This window comes from Malaclemys terrapin, chromosome 23 (assembly GCF_027887155.1).
Source record: "Malaclemys terrapin pileata isolate rMalTer1 chromosome 23, rMalTer1.hap1, whole genome shotgun sequence".
In the NCBI taxonomy this organism is placed as follows: domain Eukaryota; kingdom Metazoa; phylum Chordata; order Testudines; family Emydidae; genus Malaclemys; species Malaclemys terrapin.
In genome coordinates, this window is record NC_071527.1 from 4,534,163 (window position 1) to 4,558,820 (window position 24,658).

At 45.3% G+C, this 24,658-nt stretch overlaps 1 protein-coding gene across 1 annotated transcript in view; it reads right to left on the reverse strand.

The window, feature by feature from the left end:
• Positions 1 to 24,658, reverse strand: part of GALNT6 (polypeptide N-acetylgalactosaminyltransferase 6) — a 44,381-nt gene that overhangs the window by 17,325 nt on the left and 2,398 nt on the right. The window contains exons 2-3 of the mRNA XM_054012965.1: positions 10,496 to 11,086; positions 5,753 to 5,925 (exon numbers count right to left, since the gene is read on the reverse strand). Of these exons, the coding sequence (XP_053868940.1) occupies positions 5,753 to 5,925; positions 10,496 to 10,983 (661 nt within the window). The 5' untranslated portion in view covers positions 10,984 to 11,086. The remainder of the gene's footprint in view (positions 1 to 5,752; positions 5,926 to 10,495; positions 11,087 to 24,658) is intronic.

The window sequence follows — 24,658 nt, forward strand, 5'->3', positions numbered from 1 at the left end:
TTTAATGTATTTAATTATCCCAATATAACAACAATACTGTCTTTTATGTAGTCTTTTTCATCAGGAGATCTTAAACGGAGTTGCAATCTGTAATGTATTTATTCTCCCAACACCCGTGTGAGGCAAGGCAGTGCTGTTAGCCTCAGTTCCCTATCTGTACAATGGGGATAAGGAACTTGCCCAAGGTCACACAAGGCAGCCTGTGACAGAGGAGGGAATTGAACCCAGGCATCTTAGAATCTAACTGCTGGACCATCTTCTCCAACAATTGCAGAAAGGAAACGATCAGAGAGAATCTAGATGTCTGCAGAGTGAAAATGGAATCTCCGATCCGGTCATATTATGGAACAAAGCAGGGAATTACACTCTTCCAGCACCTCTAACTTCTGAACCTGGCACATGGCTACCCAAGGACATTCAGGCTCACGTAAGTGGCAACAACAGAGTCCGCTGCTGCTACAAGGCCTCTAAACAGGAAGTGGTGAAGCACAGTGGTGAAGTAAATGTCATTGCAAAGCACTGTGGAAACGGCACTCGAGTTACAGGTGACGACTGAGACCACGGCTCCAGCACCTGGGCCACAACAGGAAACGGCAGCAGAACAGAAAGCACAATCCACGTTCAAGCATGTTTTGTAAAGTTTGTTGGCCTGTCAGACAGGATTCCTTCCCCGGCTTTTGTGGCTGGCTGGGAGAGTCGCTTCCGTGCTCTGTGCCTTTTTGTTTCTCCTCCAATCCCTTCACTAGTCTATTTAGACAAGCTCTGTGGGGCAGGGCTCTTTTCACCGTTTGTACAGCACCTAGCACCATGGGCCCCTCTTTCCAGGGGAAGACGCTTGGTGCTCCAGTAATAAATAACAATTGCTGCTAAAATGCAGGAAGCTAATCCAGCTGGTAAAAACCATCCGCAACAGAATTAGGCTGTAAAGTGGGTGACACAGTTGGGGGGGGGGGGGGGGGGGGAGGAAAGAAACTTAGTGCTACTTGGTGCTGAAAGAAAATAAAGCCTCTGCCATCCTATCAGCATCCTTTTCCCCAGCATAAAGACACCAGCACAATAGAGGCCATTGCGCTAGCAAAGCAACTGGAGAGCACATAAAAACAGCACACAAGCCATTATATTTCACAGGACAGTCTACAGCGCTCTTTTAAACAGGCTGGGTGGTGATCCGCTTAATCTGATAAAGATGAGTTGGAAGCTTTATAACCAAGTGCTAAAGTGTCAAATGCCAAGTCTGTCTTTAGGGAGATCCAGTTTTTCACCCATTAAATCAATGTTTCTCAAACTGGGGTCGCCGCTTGTGTAGGGAAAGCCCCTGGCAGGCCAGGCCGGTTTGTTTACCTGCCTCGTCCGCAGGTCTGGCCGATCGTGGCTCCCACTGGCCGCAGTTCGCTGCTCCAGGCCAATGGGAGCTGCTGAAAGCGGCGCGGGCCGAGGGACTTACTGGCCACCGCTTCCAGCAGCCCCCATTGGCCTGCAGGGGTGAACCGCGGGACCTGTGGATGGGGCAGATAAACAAACCGGCACGGCCTGCCAGGGGTTTTCCCTACACAAGCGGCGACCGCAGTCGCATTAAATTAAGAGCGTAGAGAGGTCATTGGAGGCTTGAAACATCTCTGGATTAGCATGGGGCATGCATCAGCCAACTGACTTGATTTTGTTTGCGTTGTCAGAGCGAGGGCTCCATTATTGCTGCAGGGAGTAACACTTCCCTGAAGAGTGCAACAACAAAAAGAGCATCCCCTGCTGCAAAATGTAAACCTCTTCTGAGCACCGAGTGGGAATCACCACACACGGCACATACCTGTCCTCTCGCCAAACTTCTTAACCAGCCTGCTTGCTAGCGGACATGTGGGTGGTAACGTTCAGCTGAGACACTGGACAGAGTCATTCAGCAGATCTAGGTTCTATTTCTGGCCCTGGCACTCACCCGCTGGCATGACCACGGGCGAGTCACTTCCTGTCTTAGTTTCTCCACCCTTTGTTTTATGCATTTAAAATGATAAGCTCTTCGGGGAAGGGTCCGTCTCTTACGATGGCTATAGCTACACTGCAATCAGAGGTGCGATTGCAGTGGGTGTATTCATGCTTGCGCTAGCTTTAATCTAGCTATCTTGGTACCAACAGCAGTGAATGGCTGAAGTGCAAGTACGTATACGCGCCGACGCAGTGGTTGCTCTGGGGTTCAAGCACCCACAGGGAAAAATTAGTGGGTGCTCTGCACCCACCGGCAGTCAAGCTCCCCTCACCCCACGCCCCATGTCATCGTCCTCCCCCCCCAAGAGCCGCCATGTCCCTGGTCCTCCACCTACCTTCCAGTGCTTCCTGCCTGGCCTGTTTGGCAGCATTAGCACGCTCCGGGGGGGGGGGGGGGGGGAAGGAGTGGGAACGTGGCACGCTCAGGGGAGGAGGCGGGGCGGGGATTTGGGGAAGAAGTTGGAATAGGGGTAGGGAGGGGGCGGGGCCTCATGGAAGGGGTGGAGTGGGGCCGGGGGCAGAGCGGGGGTCGAGGACCCACGTGAAAGAGGGGAAGTCAGTGCCTATGCGAGCATGCACTCAGGGTCCCAGGCAGGCTTGTACAGCCATGGCTTCGCTATTATCGGTATGCGAGGTAGATCAATTAAAGCTACCTTGGGTATATTTATACGTTACAATCACATTCTTCCTTTGACTGCAGTGTAGATGCACATGGTCTGTCTACAGAGCATTTATCATAGTGGGGTTTGGAGCTTCTAGGTTCTACCATAATACAAAGGAAAACAAGACAATAAAGCCATCCCACAAACTGAGTAAAGCGAATCATAATATAAGTTTCACCTCCACTCAATGCCCACATGGTGTTCATATAAACACAGATCCCAAAATAAGGACCCCTCAGCCCTATATGGTGTTCAGAAGGGAATTAGGGTTGTCACCCGTCTGGATTTTACCCCGATGGTCCTGTTTTTAGCTTGTGTCCCGGTGCCATTTAGGGTTGCCAGGTGCCTGGTTTTTAACCGGAAAGTCCAGTCGAAAAGGGGACCTGGCAGTGTCCGGTCAGATGTACTGACTGGACACCGAGAGTCTGGTTACCGTGGGGCAGGGGAGGCACTGGGTCATTAACCACGCCAGCCCTATTCAGCTGGGGCTGCCTCCTATCTGCAGCAGCTCCTGTCCCCGGGGAAAAGGGAGCCCAGCCAGGGGTAGGAAGAGAAGTGAAGATGATCCGGTGAGCGAGGAGGGAAGAGAGGAGTGATGGGGGCAGGGCCTCTTAGGAGAGGCGGAGCAAGGGGCGGGGCCTCAGGGGCCCAGTTACCAGCAATTAGAAAGGTGGCAACCCTATAGAGGGTCCGTGCGGCTGCCCATTCACAAACTGAAGATATTTGTTTATCCCCACCCCCACCACTTGGTCAAAGCTTGATCTTCTCCAGGATCAAAGCTGCAGGCAGATCTGATGCTGAACCATATGATTAGTTTGCCGTGGTTGCAACTAATTTAGATCGCTAAATGGCAGTGTGCCTTGCAAGTGAGTAATTGCCAAGGATGGAAAGCGTAATGTGTTCTGTTTACAGGATGTGGGAGAGGTTCCCAGCTTGTTACTTGGTGACAGTTATGTGCAGAGATCAGATTTTAAAAAAACAAAACAGGATTCAGTGCTACCAAGAATCAAGGAATCCACCACATATACAAAGGGGATCGTCTGAACGTTACCAACTCTTTGGAATTGCACCTCCCCTGCACGTGGAAATGGAAAGCGGCATTTAACCGAAAATAAGGCATGGTCAGGATTGCTAGGCCAAAAATATGATCTCCGCTCCCTAGCCCCCACCTCCACAATCATAGGTGGGAACCTGTGATTCATTTCACCTGCCCAAAAGCAAAGTGAAGTTTGCAAGTCTCCTTTCCTTCTCCAGGGAGCGTTAAACAGCCTAACTCGTGTGCCAATTGTGGAGCAGATTTCATCGGTGGAATACGCCATCCATAATTAACCCAGCATGCCACAGACATTTGGGAACTAAGCTTCCTTTGAGGAAAGTGGAACTAACCCCCCTTCAAAACCTGGCTCTTCTTGTTAAAGGCCCAAAATAAACCAACAGTCAGAATAGATTATGTAGCTCTTCCTAATAGAATACTTCCTCTCCTTTCATGCTTTGGCAAGCAGTAAAACACTGAACAGTGTTGATATTTCAAGTATCACCCAAGTTAGCACCTGCTGAAGTGAATGGGGCACTTCACATCTCTCTGAGCGATTGTTTCAGGCTCTCTGCAATCTCAGGCAGGCGCCACTGCATCTGTTACAGATGGGTCAAGTTAGGTTGCAATAAAGCCCTGAAAAGAGCTACAGAAAAAAAAAATGAAAGGGCTGAGACTGGAGATCGGGAGGCCTGTCTCCCCCTCAGGGATGCCTGCCTTAACCAGGCTTGCTGGGCACGCATGTTGTAGTAACCTGCAGAACGGGACCCTCGTGCATTGTGGGAAGCAGCAATTCTGGGGGAGCCTTATCGGAAGCTTTTCCTGGCTGAGCCACTAGGAACTCTTCAGCGCTCTCATTTTAGCTGAGTCCCCTCTGGTGGGCTGGGTCTTGTCTGGGAATCAACTCTTTGCAGCCCAGCTCGGAAAAAGCTGGCACCTTGGGAACAATTGTGTTACTGCCGAGTGGAAATTAGCTCACTATTATTGGAGTCATCGCTGCGGATATTACTCGCCCCGTTTCCTTAATCTGTCAGCTGCATGTGCCGAGCAGCTTAATGCATTTCCCCCCCCTTTTTACTGGCCGATCAAAGGCTCCAGCCTTGCAGCCCCGAGGGAATGTCCTTGCAGTTTAATGGGAGTTATCTGCAATTGTGCTGAAAGGCTTTTAGGGACCGAGCTCTCTTCGGCCCTTGGATGACCAGTTTCACTTGAGTTTGGTGCAACAGACTGTGCTGTATTGTTATTTTTTCTGGAGTACCCTATGGGTCTCATTTTCACACCCAGCTGTGCATCACAGAAGCGGAAGCAAAAGCCACTTTGAGACTAACTAGAGGCCAGCATCAGAGTTTAGAGCTCTTAATGTAACTTGGAATCGGGCCCATAAAGTCCCTTTTTGGGCTGCTAGGGCTTTTAAGCGGGTGTAAAACAGCCCCACTAAGAGCGTCCTTTGTGCAAGCAGTTTCTTGAGCCAATAGAACTAATAAGAGCGCTACACCAATGCTGCTTCCAGCCCCCACTATACGGACACATGTACTGTGCATGCACCATGGCTATTCTAGATGCTTTACTTCCCAGGGCCTAAGTTAGAGCAGCCCTACACCAGGAACTGGGTTAGCTCCTGCACAGTCCTGGAATAAAGGGAGTTTGCCCTCATGCTAATCCTACATAAGCCCTGCCCCACGTGCAGAAAGCGTAACTGAGAAACCAGGCCCCAGCCTTCCAGTGGAAGGGAAGGGGCCTTTTAGCAGCCAGGGATCTAAGAGATTGCCATGTAGGAAGGAGGCTTAATAGACAGAGCACTGCACTGAAACTCCAGAGACCTGGTTTCAATACTGGGCTCAGACACAGACTGTGCGCGTGACCTTGGGCAAGTCACTTAATCTACTCTGCGCCCCAGTTCCCTGTCTTAGCGGGTTGCTGCGAGGGTTAAATCCCTTAATGTCCATGAGGTGCCGTGATGAGGTACATAAGTTACAATGGTATTGGGGAGAGGGAGCAGGGGACCCTATATCACCCAGAGTCTCTGCAGTGCATCCCCCTGGATGTGCTTCCCACAACCAGTTCCAAGGCCCGAACTCACCATCTGTGCTGGCGTCGTCCACCAAAATGATCTCCTTCAGTAAGATGGCAGGGGAGGAGTGCAGGACGCTGTACACAGTGCGGAGCAAGGTGGACCAGGCCTCGTTATGAAACACGATGATGACACTGGTGGTGGGCAATGGCGGGCAGCGCTTGAACTTCTGATCAATGCACCTACGAGAGAAATCGAGCCTAGTTAGCGAGTGCGTTTGTAATGCTCTAGCTGCTCTTGGCTGTGTCTCCCTCTAGAGCCTGGACCTCACAGCTTTACGGGTCTACTACTGTCTACAAGCTAGCAGGCCTGATCTTTGAGCTCAAACAGCAGCATCCTGTGTGGTTAGATCCAGAGGACCCAGATGGCAGGTTTTCCTGTCCTGCAAAGATTCAAGACTTCAAAAAAATTCTCCTTCTGCATCCAGAGAACACAGAGACCTTTTGGTAAGTTTCGCAAAAGATGAGACCCGCCTCAGAATAGCCCAGTGGTTAGCGCTCCCCTGGGATATGGGACAACCAGGTTCAAATCACGGCTCTAAACCAGGCAAAGCGGGGATCCATGTTCCCCCAGGGATGACTGTAATATAAGTATTTAATAGAAGGGCATCTTTTCTCATTAATGTGCAAGGCCACTTAGCTGCCACGATGGGAGCTGAGCTCTGAAAATGTGTGTGTGTGTGTGTGTGTGTGTGAGAGAGAGAGAGAGCGCCCCCTGTGGAGCAAAGTCCTTCGTTTCTTCGCAGAGCGGGTGCAGCGGGAGGAGACGCTTGCACTAAAGCATCATTCCGGAGAGAGAGGGAACCTCATTTTTCAGTGGTTCACTCAATTCACAGCCTCTCCAACACAACCAACCAGAGGGGAACATTCAGCGACAAACATGGTGGCGATTTTTGCCAAATAGACTGAGACTCCTTCCCGTAGGCCATCCTATGGCCATCCCATTTCATTTGTATCTGCTCTCGACTCTATATCCTGTTTCCAGTCCTGTTCCTCCAGTGCGAAAGGTTTACAAACCCCCTTAACAATCACTGCTAGGTGAGTTAATAGGTTTAAAGCAGGTTCCTAAAGCACGTAGACAGCCAGGCTGCAGCCTCCAAGGTTAAGCTTTGCTGAAGTGCCCATCTATTTTAGACTCCTCCATGTCTTGTTACTTTAGCATCTCTGTCCTTTAGTCTATTTAGCCTGCCAACACTCCACTGTACAGATGGGAACTGAGGTACAGACACACTAAGTGACTCACCCAAGGCCTCACAGGAAGTCTTTGGCAAAGCAGGGACTAGAACCCAGCTCTAGACTAGTGCCCTCACCACCCCATCTCCCACGTGTCTAGTACTTTTTGGGTGCCTAAGATGAAACCTTTAAAAGGGGCCTGATTTTCAGGTGACAAATGCTCAGCACTGTTTGAAGGGGGGTGGGGAGAATCTGGTCCCTTGAAGGTACCACTTCAGGGATCCCAAAGTTACTATACATCTGAAAATCTTTCTTTGTTCGATCCATACAGTGCATACATAAATAGTATACGTATAAGAATATGTAAATAGAATTATTCTCTTTTTGGAATAAGAAAAGCTCCCAGCTACAGCTGGTTCAATATCCATGACATTTGGGATAGGCTGTTCCTAAGGATGGCACCAAAAAGAGTCTTGAAATACTTTGGGGCTAGCATGAAAAAACAAACAAAAAAAAAAACACCAACTCCCTCTTCTTTTGACTCGACCGCATGCGAGCCCCGTTCTGAACTTTCCGGAGGGCGTGTGAACGGCTCCCTTACATCCTACATACTTCAGCTACACATCAAACGGGGGAGCGTTCCACATGGCAGATCAGGTTCTGCTTCGGCCTCGAAATCAAACAATGACGGCCCCTTCCAGCTGAGGGGCAGAGCCAATTCCTCCAGCTAGCCGATTTATGTTTCGGTTCTGGAGCGCTTTCCGCTTTAATTTCAATTGGTTTATGCCTTTTCGGTTGGCTGAATACCATTCCTGTGCTTCCCCCTTCCAGAACTCAGCGACCTTCCATTGTCACAGCCACACCTGCTAGGCAAAGATAATTGCCTGCTGGGGGAAACAGTCTGCAAACCGGGTCTGGGCTTCTAACCACTATTCAAAGCCGTTTTCTTGAATGCCCTCTCTACAAAGCCTTTCCTAACCCACCTCCCGGCAAGGGGGCAGGCTGAAGTCTCAGAGTGCCTGGCTTGAGACCACAGGAAGGTCAAGCCTACTCTGGCACATTGGACTCCTTTAGCCATAGCAGGAAGGTAGGGGGCTGTTCCACTCATCTAAGAAAGAAAAGTTAGGGCAGGGCGCTTCCTAGGAATAAAGGGAAAAATCGATCAAATCCAAGGGCAGTCTGGGAACACGGAATTAAGTGTTTTTGAAGTAGGCAGACTTCTCTGTCTTTAAAGGGAGGGCTGTATCTGCCCTGGGAGACTTATGTTGGCTGGTTTTTAACAAAGGGCAGCAGGAGGAAGTTGGGTAGGAGAGTGTAAGAGACAGAAGAGGAGGGAAGAAGGAAAGAATTATTGCCCTCAGCTTTCACTTTAAGTCTGCTGTGGGGAGATTTCTTGTGATCTCCCTTTGTCCCAATGGTGCCTACTAATCAGAGCTGACGGTCAAACTATGGCCACAGTCTTTCAGTATTCCCTACCATCATATCCATAAAAGTCAGTCAAGCAATCATGCGGCTAGGGACTATTTCACATCAGTGGGCACGTCTTCACTACCCGCCTGGATCGGCGGGTAGAAATCGATCTCTCGGAGATCGATTTATCGTGTCTTATCTAGATGCGATAAATCGATCCCCGAATCGACGCGCGTACTCCACCTTGTCAGGAGGAGTAAGCGGCATCGATGGGGGAGCCGTGTCGGTCGATTTGCCGCCGTCCTCACAGCGGGGTAAGTCGAATAGGATACTTCGACTTCAGCTATGCTATTCGCGTAGCTGAATTTGCGTATCTTAAATCGACCCCCCCCTTTAGTGTAGACCAGCCCAGTAACTGGCTAGTCCTAGATAAGGCAGTTAGCGCAGTCAACGTTCTCCCTGACTTTAATGCTTGTCTGGTGTAAACCTAGTCTACGTTGCAAATGTTGCACTGGTCGTAACAAATGGAAAAAAGAAAAAGATCAATCTAGATATACTATAGATGCACTTAAACGGATTTAAACCTAGATTAAACCGCTTTCGTTTCATTGAAATTCAGGTACAGTTGATTTAGTTACATGAGTGCAACTTCTGTAATAGAGACAGGCCCCTGGAAGTCTCTCATACACCCGGCTCTACCCAAGTTGGACTGGTGCCTATGGGATGAACTCTGCCCTCCAGTCAGGGCCGGCTCCAGGGTTTTGGCCGCTCCAAGCTGCCAAAACAAAACAAAACAAAAAAGCCGTGATCGCGATCTGCGGTGGCAATTCGGTGGGAGGTCCTTCGCTCCCAGGCAGAGTGAGGGACCGTCTGCCGAATTGCCGCCGAATACTTGGACGTGCCGCCCCCCTCCGGAGTGGCCACCCCAAGCACCTGCTTGAGAAGCTGGTGCCTGGAGCCGGCCCTGCCTCCAGTGTATATGCGCAACTGACTCAGGTCAACGGGAGGATGTTGGATGTATCAGAGTGTGGAATTTAGCCTAGATACTCAGCTGCAGCTCTGGGAGTTGCAATGACTCTGCATCTAGGGGAGTTTATTTCAGTAACTAAATTCACCCCATGCACAATAGAGCTTTTCTGAAACAATGCCATGAGTTGGGATGTGTGTCCATTCAGAACCTCATCTACCCCGGCGAATATTTACGGCTTGCAGTAGCAACTTCAGCATTCAAATGAGAATTACAGATGCATCTGTCTGTGAAAGGAATGGCACAAATTCTATATACGCTGGTTTAACAAAAAACCCTTTTTCAGAAAAACATTTTGGTGGCGTTTGTGACGGATTACCTAAGAAGGAAGGGAATGCCAGGCTACACCTGAATTCAAAACTGAAAAGCAAATATAATGTCAACGAGACACAAACTAGCTGCCCGGACCCTGTAATAGCTACAGTAAAAAACCTAGCGATGGCTTAAGAAAGGAAAGATGCTAGATTAAGCAGTGCTTCAGAAAACTCTCTGAGAGCTTCAGAAAACCCTATTGGGTCACTGCTGTAATGCAGAGAAGACTCAGACTGCCGAGATGGGGGTCAGACTTTTCAACGCAGTCCACACATCTTCCATGCTCTTAAATTGGAAGATGTGAGGTTAATTCCTCTGGCTTACTTTGAGAACAGAAACCTCAACTATAACTCTCCCTTGCCTTGCACTTGGGTCATCATTTATACCTGGGCAAAATGGGTGTAACATTTTTCACATTCATTGTGCACAAATATAAATGATAAAATGCAAGACAGCGAAGAATCAGGCTCCGGAGAGGATAGCAATGAGAAAGACTTCCTCTCTCCACTGGATCTTAGAGCTGGTCTCCATCAGTTGAAACCAGTGCAACTTTCAGGTGTTACTTTAAGGCGATTTAGTTAAACAGGTGCAAAGGGCCACATGACCATTCTTATTTTAGTTTAACTTACATCAGTTAGGAAATGACTTATGATGAACCCAAATTAAAGTTTACATGGGTTGAAAAAACAGATTTAAGTTATATTGGTGCAACTTGTGTGTAGACGTGGCCTCAGTCCAAGACTTGGGTTTACAGATCCCATCTCTCCCACGGTACTGATTTTTGTGCTGCTATTTACAACAGGCATAAGAGGAGGAAGGGGGAGTTCTTACTCTGGAGGTCGGCTGTCAGGTCCCAGCGCCCTTTGGAGAGAGATCTGGTCGCTGGCAAAGGCGTTGAAACAGTGCTTCTCATAGCCGCGCTCCTTCTCCTTAGTCTCCTGCGGTGTCCACTGGTCCTTTTTAAAAGCTTTGCCCTCGGCTCCTGGGCTGTTGGGGTCTTGGGGCGGTCGTTCCATCAGTGGTTTCAGTTCAGCTGGGGTATAGTAACCTGGAAAGCAGGACTTGCTGCTCTGCAAAGGTTCCTCTTGCTGAACCGGAGCCCGGATTTGTAGCTTTGGCATCGAGTCACGAATGTTATTTACTGCCCCCATCATCATGTCAATCACTTGGTCTTTCCTCTCGACAATGTTTTTCAGCCAGGGCTCCTCGGTGTTGTCCCCATTCCCGACATCCTTCTGTATTATGAAGAGGAAGATCACAAAGACCACACCCACCAAAGCCAGCTTCAATGGGCCATAATTTCGCCGGAATAGCCTCATCTTCAGGGATGTTTCCAAAATCCCCGCTAAGTTAGAGCTATGTGCATTTCAGGGCCTTATGTTCTTTGGCTATTCCATGGCCATGTGATGTCCTTTTCCAAACCTGGGGGAAACAAAGAAATATGTATGAACTCTATTTACTATAAACTCATGCTTACCTCACTAATGTGCTACTGATAAAGAACCTAGCAGATGGAATTTAGTCTAGGTACAATGTGAATAGATCATTTAATTTGAGATGCAAGAGAGAGGACATGACTCCTTGGAAGTGTTGTGACCCACTGGCAGAGTGTGTAGGGGGAAATCAGTGGGGGAACAGGACCTTTCATTTCCTAATTTTCAAACGTGTTTTCATTCCCCAATCAGAACAAAACAATGAATTTAGAAATTTCCAGCCAAATAATTTTTTTGGGGGAAAAAAATAGCTTCAGGTCAATTAAAATATTTTGTTTCTATTTTGACTTTTTAAAAAAGGGATATTGTAATTTAGAATAGAACATACATTTGAAATGAAAAGTAGTTTTAAAACGAAAAATGAAAATGCTATGTTTTGATTTTTTTTTAAACCACACAAAAACCAACAAGTTCTCACAGAATGTTTCGCTTTTCACTAATTGGCATTTTACAAACGAAAAAATATTCTGTTGGAAAATATTCAGCCAGCTCCAGTGTGGAATATTAGCTCCAATATCTTGGAGACATTCTACATGTGGTTGTTTTGGTTGTTTCTCTGGACTATCCAAATCTCTTGGGTTTGCAAAGCTGGGCTGAAATCTCACGAGTTGGTTCTTGTGAGATTTTCCAGTATTTTCTGCTTCTGATCATGCTGGATATATCACGACAACAGCCCATCTTGGAGTATTTTAGCGATTTTGTGTCCTGTCCTCAGGGCCGGCTCCAGGATTTTGGCCGCCCCAAGCAGCCAAAAAAAAAAAAAAAAAAAAAAAAAAAAGCGCCGCGATCGCGATCTGCAGTGGCAAATCGTTGGAAGGTCCTTCGCTCCAAGCCGGAGTGAGGGACCGTCCGCCAAATTGCCGCTGAATAGCTGGACGTGCCGCCCCTCTCCGGAGTGGCTGCCCCAAGCACCTGCTTGACAAGTTGATGCCCGGAGCCGGCCCTGCCAGTCCTGTACCTAAAACAGCAGCTGCAGTAAATATTAAAACTGCAAAACAAACAACAAAACTTTGTCCAAACCTTTTTTGAATCTCACCACCAGGTTTGAAGACCCACTCCCTATCCAACGGAGAATATTTTGCTCGATCATAGAATCATAGAACTGGAAGGGACCTCAAGAGGTCATCTAGTCCAGTCCCCTGCACTCATGGCAGGACTAATTATCTAGACCATCCCTGACAGGAGTTTGTCTAACCTGCTCCTAAAAATCTCCAATGATGGAGATTCCACAACCTACTAGGCAATTGATTCCAGTGTTTAGCCACCCTGATAGTTAGGAAGTTTTTTCTAATGTCCAGTCTAAACCTCCCTTGCTGCAATTTAAGCCCATTGCTTCTTGTCCTATCCTCAGAGGTTAAGAAAAATCATTTTTCTTCCTCCTTGTAACAACCTTCTATATACTTGAAAACTGTTATGTCCCCTCTCAGTCTTCCCCAGATCTAAGAGTCATGGATAAAGATCAAAACCAAATTTCAGGCTGGCCTCAAGGCAACTGAAAGATTTTGTATTTTCAGACCCATTTACGGAAGATGTGCAATACTATATAATACACACATTGTTTTATTATGTACTACAGATCCCTGACAGTTATTTCCCACTACAACAAAGATGAGGGAGGACTGAAAGACGCTATGGAGATTGTAATAAAGTTACATGTGTGGAGGCTAGCTGACAACTTAAATCCTAGGTTGGTTAAATAGTTAGGTAGTTGCAGTTCAATTAGTTGCATCAGATCATTAGGTATGCTGCCTGCCGGGGGCCCGTATCCGAGACGTTACGGAGGCATTGTCGAGGATTATCCGGCCCTCTGACTACTACCCCATGCTACTCATCCATGTGGGCACAAATGATACTGCGCGGTGTGACACTGAGCGGATCAAGAGTGACTACAGGGCTCTGGGAGCACGGGTGAAGGAGTTTGGAGCACAGGTGGTATTCTCTTCAATTCTTCCTGTTAAAGGTAGGGGCCCGGGCAGAGACAGATGCATCATGGAGGTGAATGCCTGGCTGCGAAGATGGTGTCACCAGGAGGGCTTTGGCTTCCTAGACCACGGGATGCTATTCGAGGAAGGACTGCTAGGCAGAGATGGCGTTCACCTTTCGAGGAGAGGGAAGACCCTATTCGGACACAGACTGGCTAACCTAGTGAGGAGGGCTTTAAACTAGGTTCGACGGGGACAGGTGAGCAAAGCCCACAGGTAAGTGGGGAACATGGAGACCGGGGAAATGAGTCGGAAACAAGAGGGAGTGTGGGCTATATTGGCAGAGAGAAAGGAGAGTCAGGAAAAAACTGGGAGGAAAGATCAAACCAGTATTTTAGATGCCTATATACAAATGCGAGAAGTATGGGGAATAAGCAGGAAGAACTGGAAGTGCTAATAAATAAATACAACTATGACATTGTTGGCATCACTGAAACTTGGTGGGATAATACACATGATTGGAATGTTGGTGTGGATGGGTACAGCTTGCTCAGGAAGGATAGACAGGGGAAAAAGGGAGGAGGTGTTGCCTTATATATTAAAAATGTACACACTTGGACAGAGGTAGAGATGGACATAGGAGACGGAAGTGTTGAGAGTCTCTGGGTTAGGCTTAAAGGGGCAAAAAACAAGGGAGATGTCATGCTAGGCGTCTACTACAGGCCACCTAACCAGGTGGAAGAGGTGGATGAGGCTTTTTTCAAGCAACTAACAAAATCATCCAAAGCCCAAGACTTGGTGGTGATGGGGGACTTCAACTATCCGGATATATGTTGGGAAAATAACACAGCGGGGAACAGACTATCCAACAAATTCTTGGACTGCATTGGAGACAACTTTTTATTTCAGAAGGTTGAAAAAGCTACTAGGGGGGAAGCTGTTCTAGACTTGATTTTAACAAATAGGGAGGAACTCGTTGAGAATGTGAAAGTAGAAGGCAGCCTGGGTGAAAGTGATCATGAAATCATAGACTTTGCAATTCTAAGGAAGGGTAGAAGGGAGAACAGCAAAATAGAGACAATGGATTTCAGGAAGGCAGATTTTGGGAAGCTCAGAGAGCTGATAGGTAAGGTCCCATGGGAATCAAGACTGAGGGGAAAAACAACTGAGGAGAGTTGGCAGTTTTTCAAAGGGACACTATTAAGGGCCCAAAAGCAAGCTATTCCGCTGGTTAGGAAAGATAGAAAATGTGGCAAAAGACCACCTTGGCTTAACCACGAGATCTTGCACGATCTAAAAAATAAAAAGGAGTCATATAAAAAATGGAAACTAGGACAGATTACAAAGGATGAATATAGGCAAACAACACAGGAATGCAGGGGCAAGATTAGAAAGGCAAAGGCACAAAATGAGCTCAAACTAGCTACGGGAATAAAAGGAAACAAGAAGACTTTTTATCAATACATTAGAAGCAAGAGGAAGACCAAAGACAGGGTAGGCCCACTGCTTAGTGAAGAGGGAGAAACAGTAACAGGAAACTTGGAAATGGCAGAGATGCTTAATGACTTCTTTGTTTCGGTCTTCACCGAGAAGTCTGAAGGAATGCCTAACATAGTGAATGCTAATGGGAAGGGGGTAGGTTTAGCGGATAAAATAAAAAAAGAACAAGTTAAAAATCACTTAGAAAAGTTAGATGCCTGCAAGTCACCCGGGCCTGATGAAATGCATCCTAGAATACTCAAGGAGCTAATAGAGGAGGTATCTGAGCCTCTAGCTATTATCTTTGGAAAGTCATGGGAGACGGGAGAGATTCCAGAAGACTGGAAAAGGGCAAATATAGTGCCCATCTATAAAAAGGGAACTAAAAACAACCCAGGTAACTACAGACCAGTTAGTTTAACTTCTGTGCCAGGGAAGATAATGGAGCAAGTAATTAAGGAAATCATCTGCCAACACTTGGAAGGTGGTAAGGTGATAGGGAATAGCCAGCATGGATTTGTGAAGAACAAATCATGTCAAACCAATCTGATAGCTTTCTTTGATAGGATAACGAGCCTTGTGGATAAGGGTGAAGCGGTGGATGTGGTATACCTAGACTTTAGTAAGGCATTTGATACGGTCTCGCATGATATTCTTATCGATAAACTAGGCAAATACAAATTAGATGGGGCTACTATAAGGTGGGTGCATAACTGGCTGGATAATCGTACTCAGAGAGTTGTTATTAATGGTTCCCAATCCTGCTGGAAAGGCGTAACGAGTGGGGTACCGCAGGGGTCTGTTTTGGGACCGGCTCTGTTCAATATCTTCATCAACGACTTAGATATTGGCATAGAAAGTACGCTTATTAAGTTTGCGGATGATACCAAACTGGGAGGGATTGCAACTACTTTGGAGGACAGGGTCATAATTCAAAATGATCTGGACAAATTGGAGAAATGGTCTGAGTTAAACAGGATGAAGTTTAACAAAGACAAATGCAAAGTGCTCCACTTAGGAAGGAAAAATCAATTTCACACATACAGAATGGGAAAAGACTGTCTAGGAAGGAGTACGGCAGAAAGGGATCTAGGGGTTATAGTGGACCACAAGCTAAATATGAGTCAACAGTGTGATGCTGTTGCAAACAAAGCAAACATGATTCTGGGATGCATTAACAGGTGTGTTGTGAGCAAGACACGAGAAGTCATTCTTCCGCTCTACTCTGCTCTGGTTAGGCCTCAGCTGGAGTATTGTGTCCAGTTCTGGGCGCCGCATTTTAAAAAAGATGTGGAGAAACTGGAAAGGGTCCAAAGAAGAGCAACAAGAATGATTAAAGGTCTTGAGAACATGACCTATGAAGGAAGGCTGAAAGAATTGGGTTTGTTTAGTTTGGAAAAGAGAAGACTGAGAGGGGACATGATAGCAGTTTTCAGGTATATAAAAGGGTGTCATAAGGAGGAGGGAGAGAACTTGTTCACCTTAGCCTCTAAGGATAGAACCAGAAACAATGGGTTTAAACTGCAGCAAGGGAGGTCTAGATTGGACATTAGGAAAAAGTTCCTAACTGTCAGGGTGGTTAAACACTGGAACAAATTGCCTAGGGAGGTTGTGGAATCTCCGTCTCTGGAGATATTTAAGGGTAGGTTAGATAAATGTCTACTAGGGATGGTCTAGGCAGTATTTGGTCCTGCCATGCGGGCAGGGGACTGGACTCGATGACCTCTCGAGGTCCCTTCCAGTCCTAGAATCTATGAATCTATGAATCTATTACCTACCATGGGACATAAGACTGGCTATATTAGTTTGGCGGTCTCAGTAGAACTTCTTCCTACACAACCAGTAGGGCAAAATTCAACCTCAGCCTGAATACACAGGATTCCTGGTGCTTTCACCAGGAGTTGGGTCTATTTGCACCACGGATTCATTTGGACTTTTAAGAGAGACAGGTGTATCTGTAGGTACGGAGTGATGGGCATTCATAGGAATGTGATATGTGCTTTACTTCAATCCAGAAGGGAGCGTCAAACTTTACACACACACAATTTAGATATAGGAGTATATTTCTGGCACTGGCAGGACGGTTCAGTGGTTAGAGGACTAACCTAGGACTCTGGAGACTCAGGGTCAATTCCAGGCTCTGCCATGGGCATCCTTTGTAACCTTAGGCATGTCACTTAATTTCTGTCTCTGTTTTCCCATCTGTACAGTGGGGGTAATAGTACTGTCCTGCCTCATGGGGATATGAGGATAAACATTAAAGATTATGAGGTGCTCACATGCTATGGAAATGGGGCCCTGATAAGTACTTAAGATAAACAGGAACCTGTACACTTTTTGAGAGCATCATTCACGAGATTCTACCACTTTCTACTCACCTTAGATTTCCAGATATTTTAGCCTTTTATTTAGTGTAATTACACAGATGCAGGCGGTTAATGTCCTGAAGTGGAATGAGACACCTGCTATTAGTTCAGAGGGCTGAAGAAGGTTATCTCTAGCTTTCCTGTTTTCTTGGCTGTGTGAGGTTTTATGTGCCAAGAGAGAAGTGGCCGCATCTCTAAAAGCAAGGGAAAATCCAATCTATGTCCCAGGGATGTAGGGGTCATTGCTTTTAGCTACAAGGAAGACTGTGAGATCAAGGACACCTTAGCAGGAGAGCTGTAAGCAAGCCTGCGGCCATCCTGACGTTGACTTTCAAGGGTACGCGCTGTGCAGAAAGAACAATCCTGGGACTGAAATTTGGCGTTATGAGCCTCGACAGATTTAAAGCTGGCAAATACCCATTTATGTTAATGCAAAGAAATCAGTTTTATTTTAATCTCCCTACTGATTTTATTCAGATTTAAAACGATACAAGACACCTCTCCAGGGCTCTAGGTCCCCTATATAGCGAATGTCTTAACAGAATGAAGTACCATCAGCATTAAAACAATCATTCCACAGGAACTCAGTCAACCAGCCACCAACAAAAACTCCGTTCAACCTCTTCATTGTAATAGCAAATCCTCAGCCCTTTCCAGAAGCCCTCTCAAAGCAGAGATCTTTTGCAGTGTGCCTGAAAGGTCACCTAATTTGGATTATTTTGGCCCGTCATGGTGGACACAGCAAGTTCAAGAATCTGGGAACCCTCAGAAAGAACACCCAGACAGGCTTGGATTCTTGAGTCTGATTGTAAGTTCGTTGGGGGCAGAGACAGTCTTTCTGTCCTGTGTTTGTACAGCGCCTAGCACCACTGGGGCTCGTAGGTGCTACAATAATGCAAATAAATAATAAAATTGATGCTGAATATGCCTCTAGATGGGTGCTGCCTCCACTAATGAGTGACATTGGGTAGTTTCAAGGGATTGTCTCCTTCTTGCTAAAATACCAATGGGAAGCTTTTCCTCTCTACTGATAAGCCACTTCTAAGCCATTTCTCCAATTCCGTGGCCTCACAGACTCAAAATAATCTCTGTGTTACTGTTATGCTCAACATGATAACAGCATACAGAGTGCACTTATGTTTCTGGGTGATACTGAGCTGGGAGGGGTTGCAAGTGCTTTGGAGGACAAGATTAGAATTCAGAATGATCTTGACAAACTGGAGAAATGGTCTGAATTAAACAGAATGAAATTCAACATGGACAAATGTAAAGCATTACACTTAAGGAATAACCAACTGCACAAACACGAAATGGGAATTGACTGTCTAGGAAGGAGTACTGCAGAAAAGGATCTGGAGGATATAGTAGATCACGAACTAAAGATGAGCCAACAGTGTAATAACGTTGCAAAAAAAGCAACCATCATTCTGAGATCTATTAGCAGGAGTGTTGTAAGCAAGACACGAGAGGTAATTCTTCCACTCTACTCAGCACTGGTAAGGCCTCAACTGGAGTATGTGTGTCCTGTTCAGAGCAACACATTTCAGGAAAGGTGTGGACAAATTGGAGAAAGTCCAGAGGAGAGCAACAAAAATGATTAAAGGTCTAGAAAACACGACCTATGAGGAAAGATTGAAAAAATTGGGTTTGTTTAGTCTGGAGAAGAGAAGACTGGAGCAGGGAAATTATAACGGTCTTCAAGTTCATAAAAGGTTATGAAGAGGAGGGTGATAAATTGGTCCCCATATCTACTTAGGACAGGACAAGAAGCAATGGGAGATTTAGGTTAAACATTAGGAAAAACTTCCTAAATGTAATGCACTACAACAAGTTCCCTAGGGATGATATGGAATCTCAGTCACTGGAGGTGTTTAAGAGCAGGTTAGATAATCACCTGTCAGGGATGATCTAGATAATGCATAGTCCTGCCTCAGTGCCGGGGACTGGATTAGATGATCTATCGAGGTCCCTTCCAGGTCTATATTTCTATGATTCTATGAACATGGCTCATGGGCCACATATGAGGCAGCAAAGTTCAGCAGGGCTGTCTGTTTTGGTCACTTTTGTGGGATTTTAAGAAAACTCCAATTTTTTTTATTTTTTTTTGAAAGGGCACCTGAGACTGTAGCAGTCTGACATAATTTTGAGACAGGCAATCAAGCAAAAATACAGCTGCTAACTCCCCCTTCTCCAAAAATCCCATCCTTCAACAATTCTCCATGTCCCTGTCTGAACGTCAGCTCTGATCAAACACCTTCTCCTCCAAAGTTCTCAATAAATACGAGCCTTGGGGAATGATGTGAAGGGCAGATCCAGGCGAATCAGGACTAGTGAGAAAGGACGGTTCAGTGGTTTGGATACTGGCCTACAACTTGGGAGACCAGGGTTCCATCCCTTTCTTCTTTCCTGCATCTACTGTTTATACTACCTGTCTTCGCTACAACCCACAGCAGAGTCCCCACTTTGGTACAGGCACACACCAGTAGTTTTTCCTGTTAGCCCAGGAAGCTGACAAAAGAAACCAGGATTTAAGAGAGATTTCTTGCCACCCTGAAACTTCATCCACCGAAGGGTTTGCCTCAACAGCCACGTCAGCAAACTGCATGAACTGGATTCTTCAGTAAACTTCACCTGAAGCAAACAAAAGAGCCTCTGCAGTTGCTATGCTAAAAAGCAGAGGCATTTTAAGACAGTTTCGGGTTCACACACTTGGGACTGCACTTGAAACGTAATCAGAAGTGTTGGCTTTCATAAAGCTCCATAACAGCTCAGAGCTTTGCCTCATGCGGTAGTTATTTTCTCCTGATCACCTGCCCCTTACAAAGCCTAGACATGGCTGGGAAGAGTTTGCTGCTAAAAGACCAAGTTTTTGGCAGAAGCATTACTCCCAGGAACACAGGGCTGGTAAATTAAGTCTTGCAATAAAGAAGACTTAAGATACATTCCGTAAATGAATCTTTCCTGCTCCTATGAAAATAAGATTGCTTTTGTTGAGAGAAACAAGAGGGCTGTTAAATCAGAGAAACTCTTCTACCAGAAGATTACAAGATTGATTTTTCCAGCAAAAGTCTTATGGCAAGATTCCCTGGGGGGGGCGGGGAGAAATGACATTATTGGTCCCAACTTGAGGAATTATTTAAAAAAAAAAAAGATTAATATTAAAAAAAATCCACTTCGCGTTTAAAATCCAGAATATTGTTGCTACAGGGTAACATTCTCAGAAGCGTTTAAGTGACTTAAGCACTTCGGGCCAGATTTTTGTACAAGGTATATAGATACCTAGTGGGATTTAGGAGCCTAGGTGCTTTGGAAAATCCCTTTAGGTGCTTATCAGCATTTTTAGGCACTTATGTACCTTTAAAAAATCTGGTCCTTAGGAGCCTAAAATTACATTGAAAGTAATTGGGATTTAGGCTCCTAAATACCCTCAAATTAGATTTAGACCACGAATAACATTTTCAAAAGTGCCTATGTAATATGAACTTTTACTAGTTAATTTTTGCAAAGTATCAAAATTCCACCCCCGCCCCAAGACCACACTTCTCGGGACATGAGAAGGAATTAGATACTCCTCGTCTTACCTTAGCAGTGAGATCTCTTGTCTAAGCAACAAAAACCTACCGCACTGATATTTGGTCAAAATGAAACACCTGCTCCACCCATGTCAAACAGAAGCCCTTTTTCTCTGTTTCAGAGGGATCATAACCTGAGTGTTAATAAATGCAGTGGCTTGTTGATTTTATAATCCAACAAAAGAGACACACAACCAACCTGTTTGACAGACATTTCAGCCCGAAAAAGCAGCCAGCTACTACTAGCGGCCGAGTAACAGACAGCTCATATCCGGTCTGAAATAAAATGACATCTTAAACTCTCTATGAGAGCTGAGTCATTACGTCTAAACCTGGAGCACACAGAGAGAGTGAGTTTGATTTGCCAGGGTGGATTTTACAGCTATAACTTCATTTACACTTCTCTCTACTTAATTCATACTTTCGGCACCAAGCACTTACTTCCCACATACTCCACACAATCCCCCCCCCCCCAAAAAAAACAAACAAACAAACAAAAAACCACCTCACCCTCTTCGCTCCTCCCGTTTCATGTGCTGGTTAAACTGGACTAATAGAGATGAAGGCCTGAGAGGACCATGTGATAATCTAGTGATCTAACTTTCTGTATAACACAGACCATGGAATTTCCCAAGACCTACTTACCCGTGTATTGAGCACTTCGCATTTGTCATACAAAAGTTTTTAAACCCAAAATGTTCTTTATGTCTTCATTGCATTTCAGAAGCTACTATGCTAGGGACAGGCAATGAGATTCAGATGAAATCATGACTGACCAGACATTAGCTTTTGAAGCTCAGGCATCCAGTGAGACATTACACATACTGTGTGCGAGACACTAGCATGTGTGCATCTCTGAACTTCCTCATTGAAGCCGGAGGTGGAAACAGTACGATAAAGCCTATTCTTGCAATATTTCCAAACCAGCTGAAGCAAAGACGCACTAGACACCTTGCAAGAAAAGAAAATGGTTCTCAGGATCTCCCTACTTTCTCCAATATGACACCCCCACCCCCAAAAAAGCAAACACCACAGCCTTCTATTCTACGTGGCATGCAGGAAGCATACCAGTTTTATCCACTTACATATTTGCACAGTAGCGCAGAGATTAGCAGCACACATAACTACGATATTGACTTGGGGAAACAAATGCCACCAGGACAGTGTTACAATGCAAAGTGCGTGGTCACTTTAATACAAAGGCACTCCTGTGTGAATTAATTGTCATTTTGCAGCTCTCCTTGTGCTGGAACAGGTTTATATTACTAAGGACAGGAGATCCTTCTTTCCTACCCCTTGAGGTTCTTTAGATAAACCAAGACTGGGCAGAGTTGTTTAGACCCAAGAGATTTTCCCCATTTTCCAAGGTGTATGGTTACCCAATGCATTAGAGGGCTCAAAAATAAGTTTTCCCATCTACTAGCCAGCAGTTGATGTCAAAGAAGGACTAGTTTCAATTTCACTCTCCCACAGCTTGAGAAAGTTATTTATTCTCATGCATTGGCTTTCCTAGAGCATTTGTCACTGCAGCATCTGAGCTCAAAGGTCAATCCATTCACAACAACCCTTAAGGGAAGGAAGTTTGATTAGCCATGCGCTCAAGGTCACATAGGAAGCTCATGGCCATGCCAAGAACAGAAGCCAGAAGTCAGCTGAGTTCCAGGTGAGTCTAATCATCCTCTTTCTCTCTGTGGCCCCAATTCAGCAAAGCGCAGGAGTATTATTCAATCTCTATTCAACAAGACACTTGAGCATGTTTTTAATTTTAAGCACATGCTTAAATCCTACTGAAGTCAATGGCTGAGCAGGGATTGGATTACTGGTGTGCTTAAAGCGAAGCATGTGCTGAAGTGCTTTATTGAATAGGGGGCTATGAACAGAAACAGATGCACTGGAGTTATTTGAATGCAGATGATGGAAAAAACACTGAATTGGGGTTACACTTAGAAGGCTTCTCACAACCATGGAGGGTTGAACTGCAGTATTTAATTCTATAACTACAGACCTGCACATACCGGTATTGGTCATTTAGCCCAACTAAGCCATGATCACCAGCTGCTAACGGCAAGTATTTCCATTCTGTAGGTCTTGCTGCTTTTCAATGGAATTCCCATAGATCAAACAAAAATCTTTCATTCTGGCAATTCCAAAGCACTGGAGAAAACACGGAGTTCTATTAATGACACCAAGGCAGGGGGAGAAGGCTCAGGGGTGTACTAGCCACCCAAAAGCACGTCCAGTTCCTGCAGGAAGCAGACTGGACAATCCATATAGGTAACTGAGGTTCGACAGATACACGGGATGCCTCTCTCATCAACGACACAAATACTAACCCCTAGAAAGCAAACCCGCCATTGCATCTCATCCTGAACACCATTACCCCTTTACTTAGCATCACCACTTTCCTTTGTGTCCTGCCCTATTCTATACGCCATCTCCCCTCAGTTCTTTTCCTGGACAGCAGTTTTGTATCTAAATCTTATTCCACTCAGTCTCCCTAAGGAAGGATCACATTCCTCAGCTCAGGTGTTCAAGTCTCTTTTGGTTTAACTCACTAACCACACATTGTCGCATAAAAGAAAGTGACATCAGATTAGCCTGGGTTAGGCTAAATGCAGGGAGAGACATCACAGCCATATATTTTCCAAGAGAAAGACTTTCTCTCCACACGCTTCCCATCATGCTCACTAAGCCAAAATTAATGCCGATTTAAACTCAGCTGGAGAGTTTCCATTTGGCTTTGTATTTGACAGGAAATAAGTACCTGGAAAAGCCCACAGTGCATTATTTATTATTTAAGTGCTGATCGTATGCTTGGTGCTGAACAAAAACACAACCAGAAAGATTAAGAATAAATAATACATATATTTTTCTATTATTACTATTGTACTGGTATCACCATTTTGATTCAGGACAAAAACCGAACAATACTATAAAAAAAATTAATTAGAAGGTCTGTAAAGGACAGTAACACAAAAGACCAAACTGATAACTTCCACCAAGATTAGGAGTCTGAAGTCTTCTGACAGTACAGTGGTGTTAGTAACCACGGAGGACTAGGAAGAGGAGACTTAAAAAAAAAAAAAATATATATATATATATATATATATATATATATATATATATATATATATATATATATATATATATATATATCCTGTCAAGGAACTAAAAACATTCATGTTGGTCACTGCCATGAAGACCAAAATCAAGCTCTTGGAATCTTCAAGTAATTTCAAGCTACATGTAAGCAGGTGCAACTTTGTTTGAACTCAACTAAATTGCAACTGCTTCCACCCGGTCTGCATTTGACGCTTCATTGTGGATTTTCTGAATGTGTGTGCATTTTAAAGTCTTCCCCCGAACATTGCACTAATACTGGGTTTCATTTAACGTCCGTATGAGGGTGTGATATTGGCCTAGAGCGCCATGAAGCAGTCATGCCCTGGATGGATATGGTAGGCCAAAGACTACGCGAGTACAGATCCATGTGCCCATTTGCAGCAGAAAAACTGACCTTGCACTGAGTGTTAATATAAAAAAAAACTAGAGCTGAAGATGCTTGGGTGAGAGGCAACATGTAATAGCTAGAGTTAATTGTCTACTGGGACAGTTATTAAGGGAAATACCAAATTAGTCATAGCTCGGAGTCTTTAAAAATCAAGACTGGGTGTTGGTCTAAATATATTCTCAAGTTCAACCACAAATTACTGGGCTCAATAGCATTCACTTATGTTAATACGCAAAGAATAATTTCCTCCACTGCAGAAATCACTGGCTGAAGTTCAAAGGCAGACTAGCTGATCATAGCTGTACTTTCCAGCTTTCAAAGTCTAGGCATGGACAAGCTTATTCCGTGCCTCTTTAGAAGACAGCGTGAAACGTCACAAAGGAACTCGGCAGACCTAGACAAGGGTCATTCCTAACTGCCATGATGTTCACACCAGCTTAGGGATTCCACAACAGCAATGCACTTGGCTACTTTTAGGGGGGAAAACTGAGCCTTTCCACTGTTTCTTTAGAAACCAGGTCTGTCCCTCCCTGTACAACAGAGTCAGGTACAGTTCTCTAGTAATTAGTTTGTTAGCCTACCCCACTTACATCAAATCTATTCTGCCCCTTTTGCATGCTCTAACTATAATTGTAAGAAGATAAATAAAGG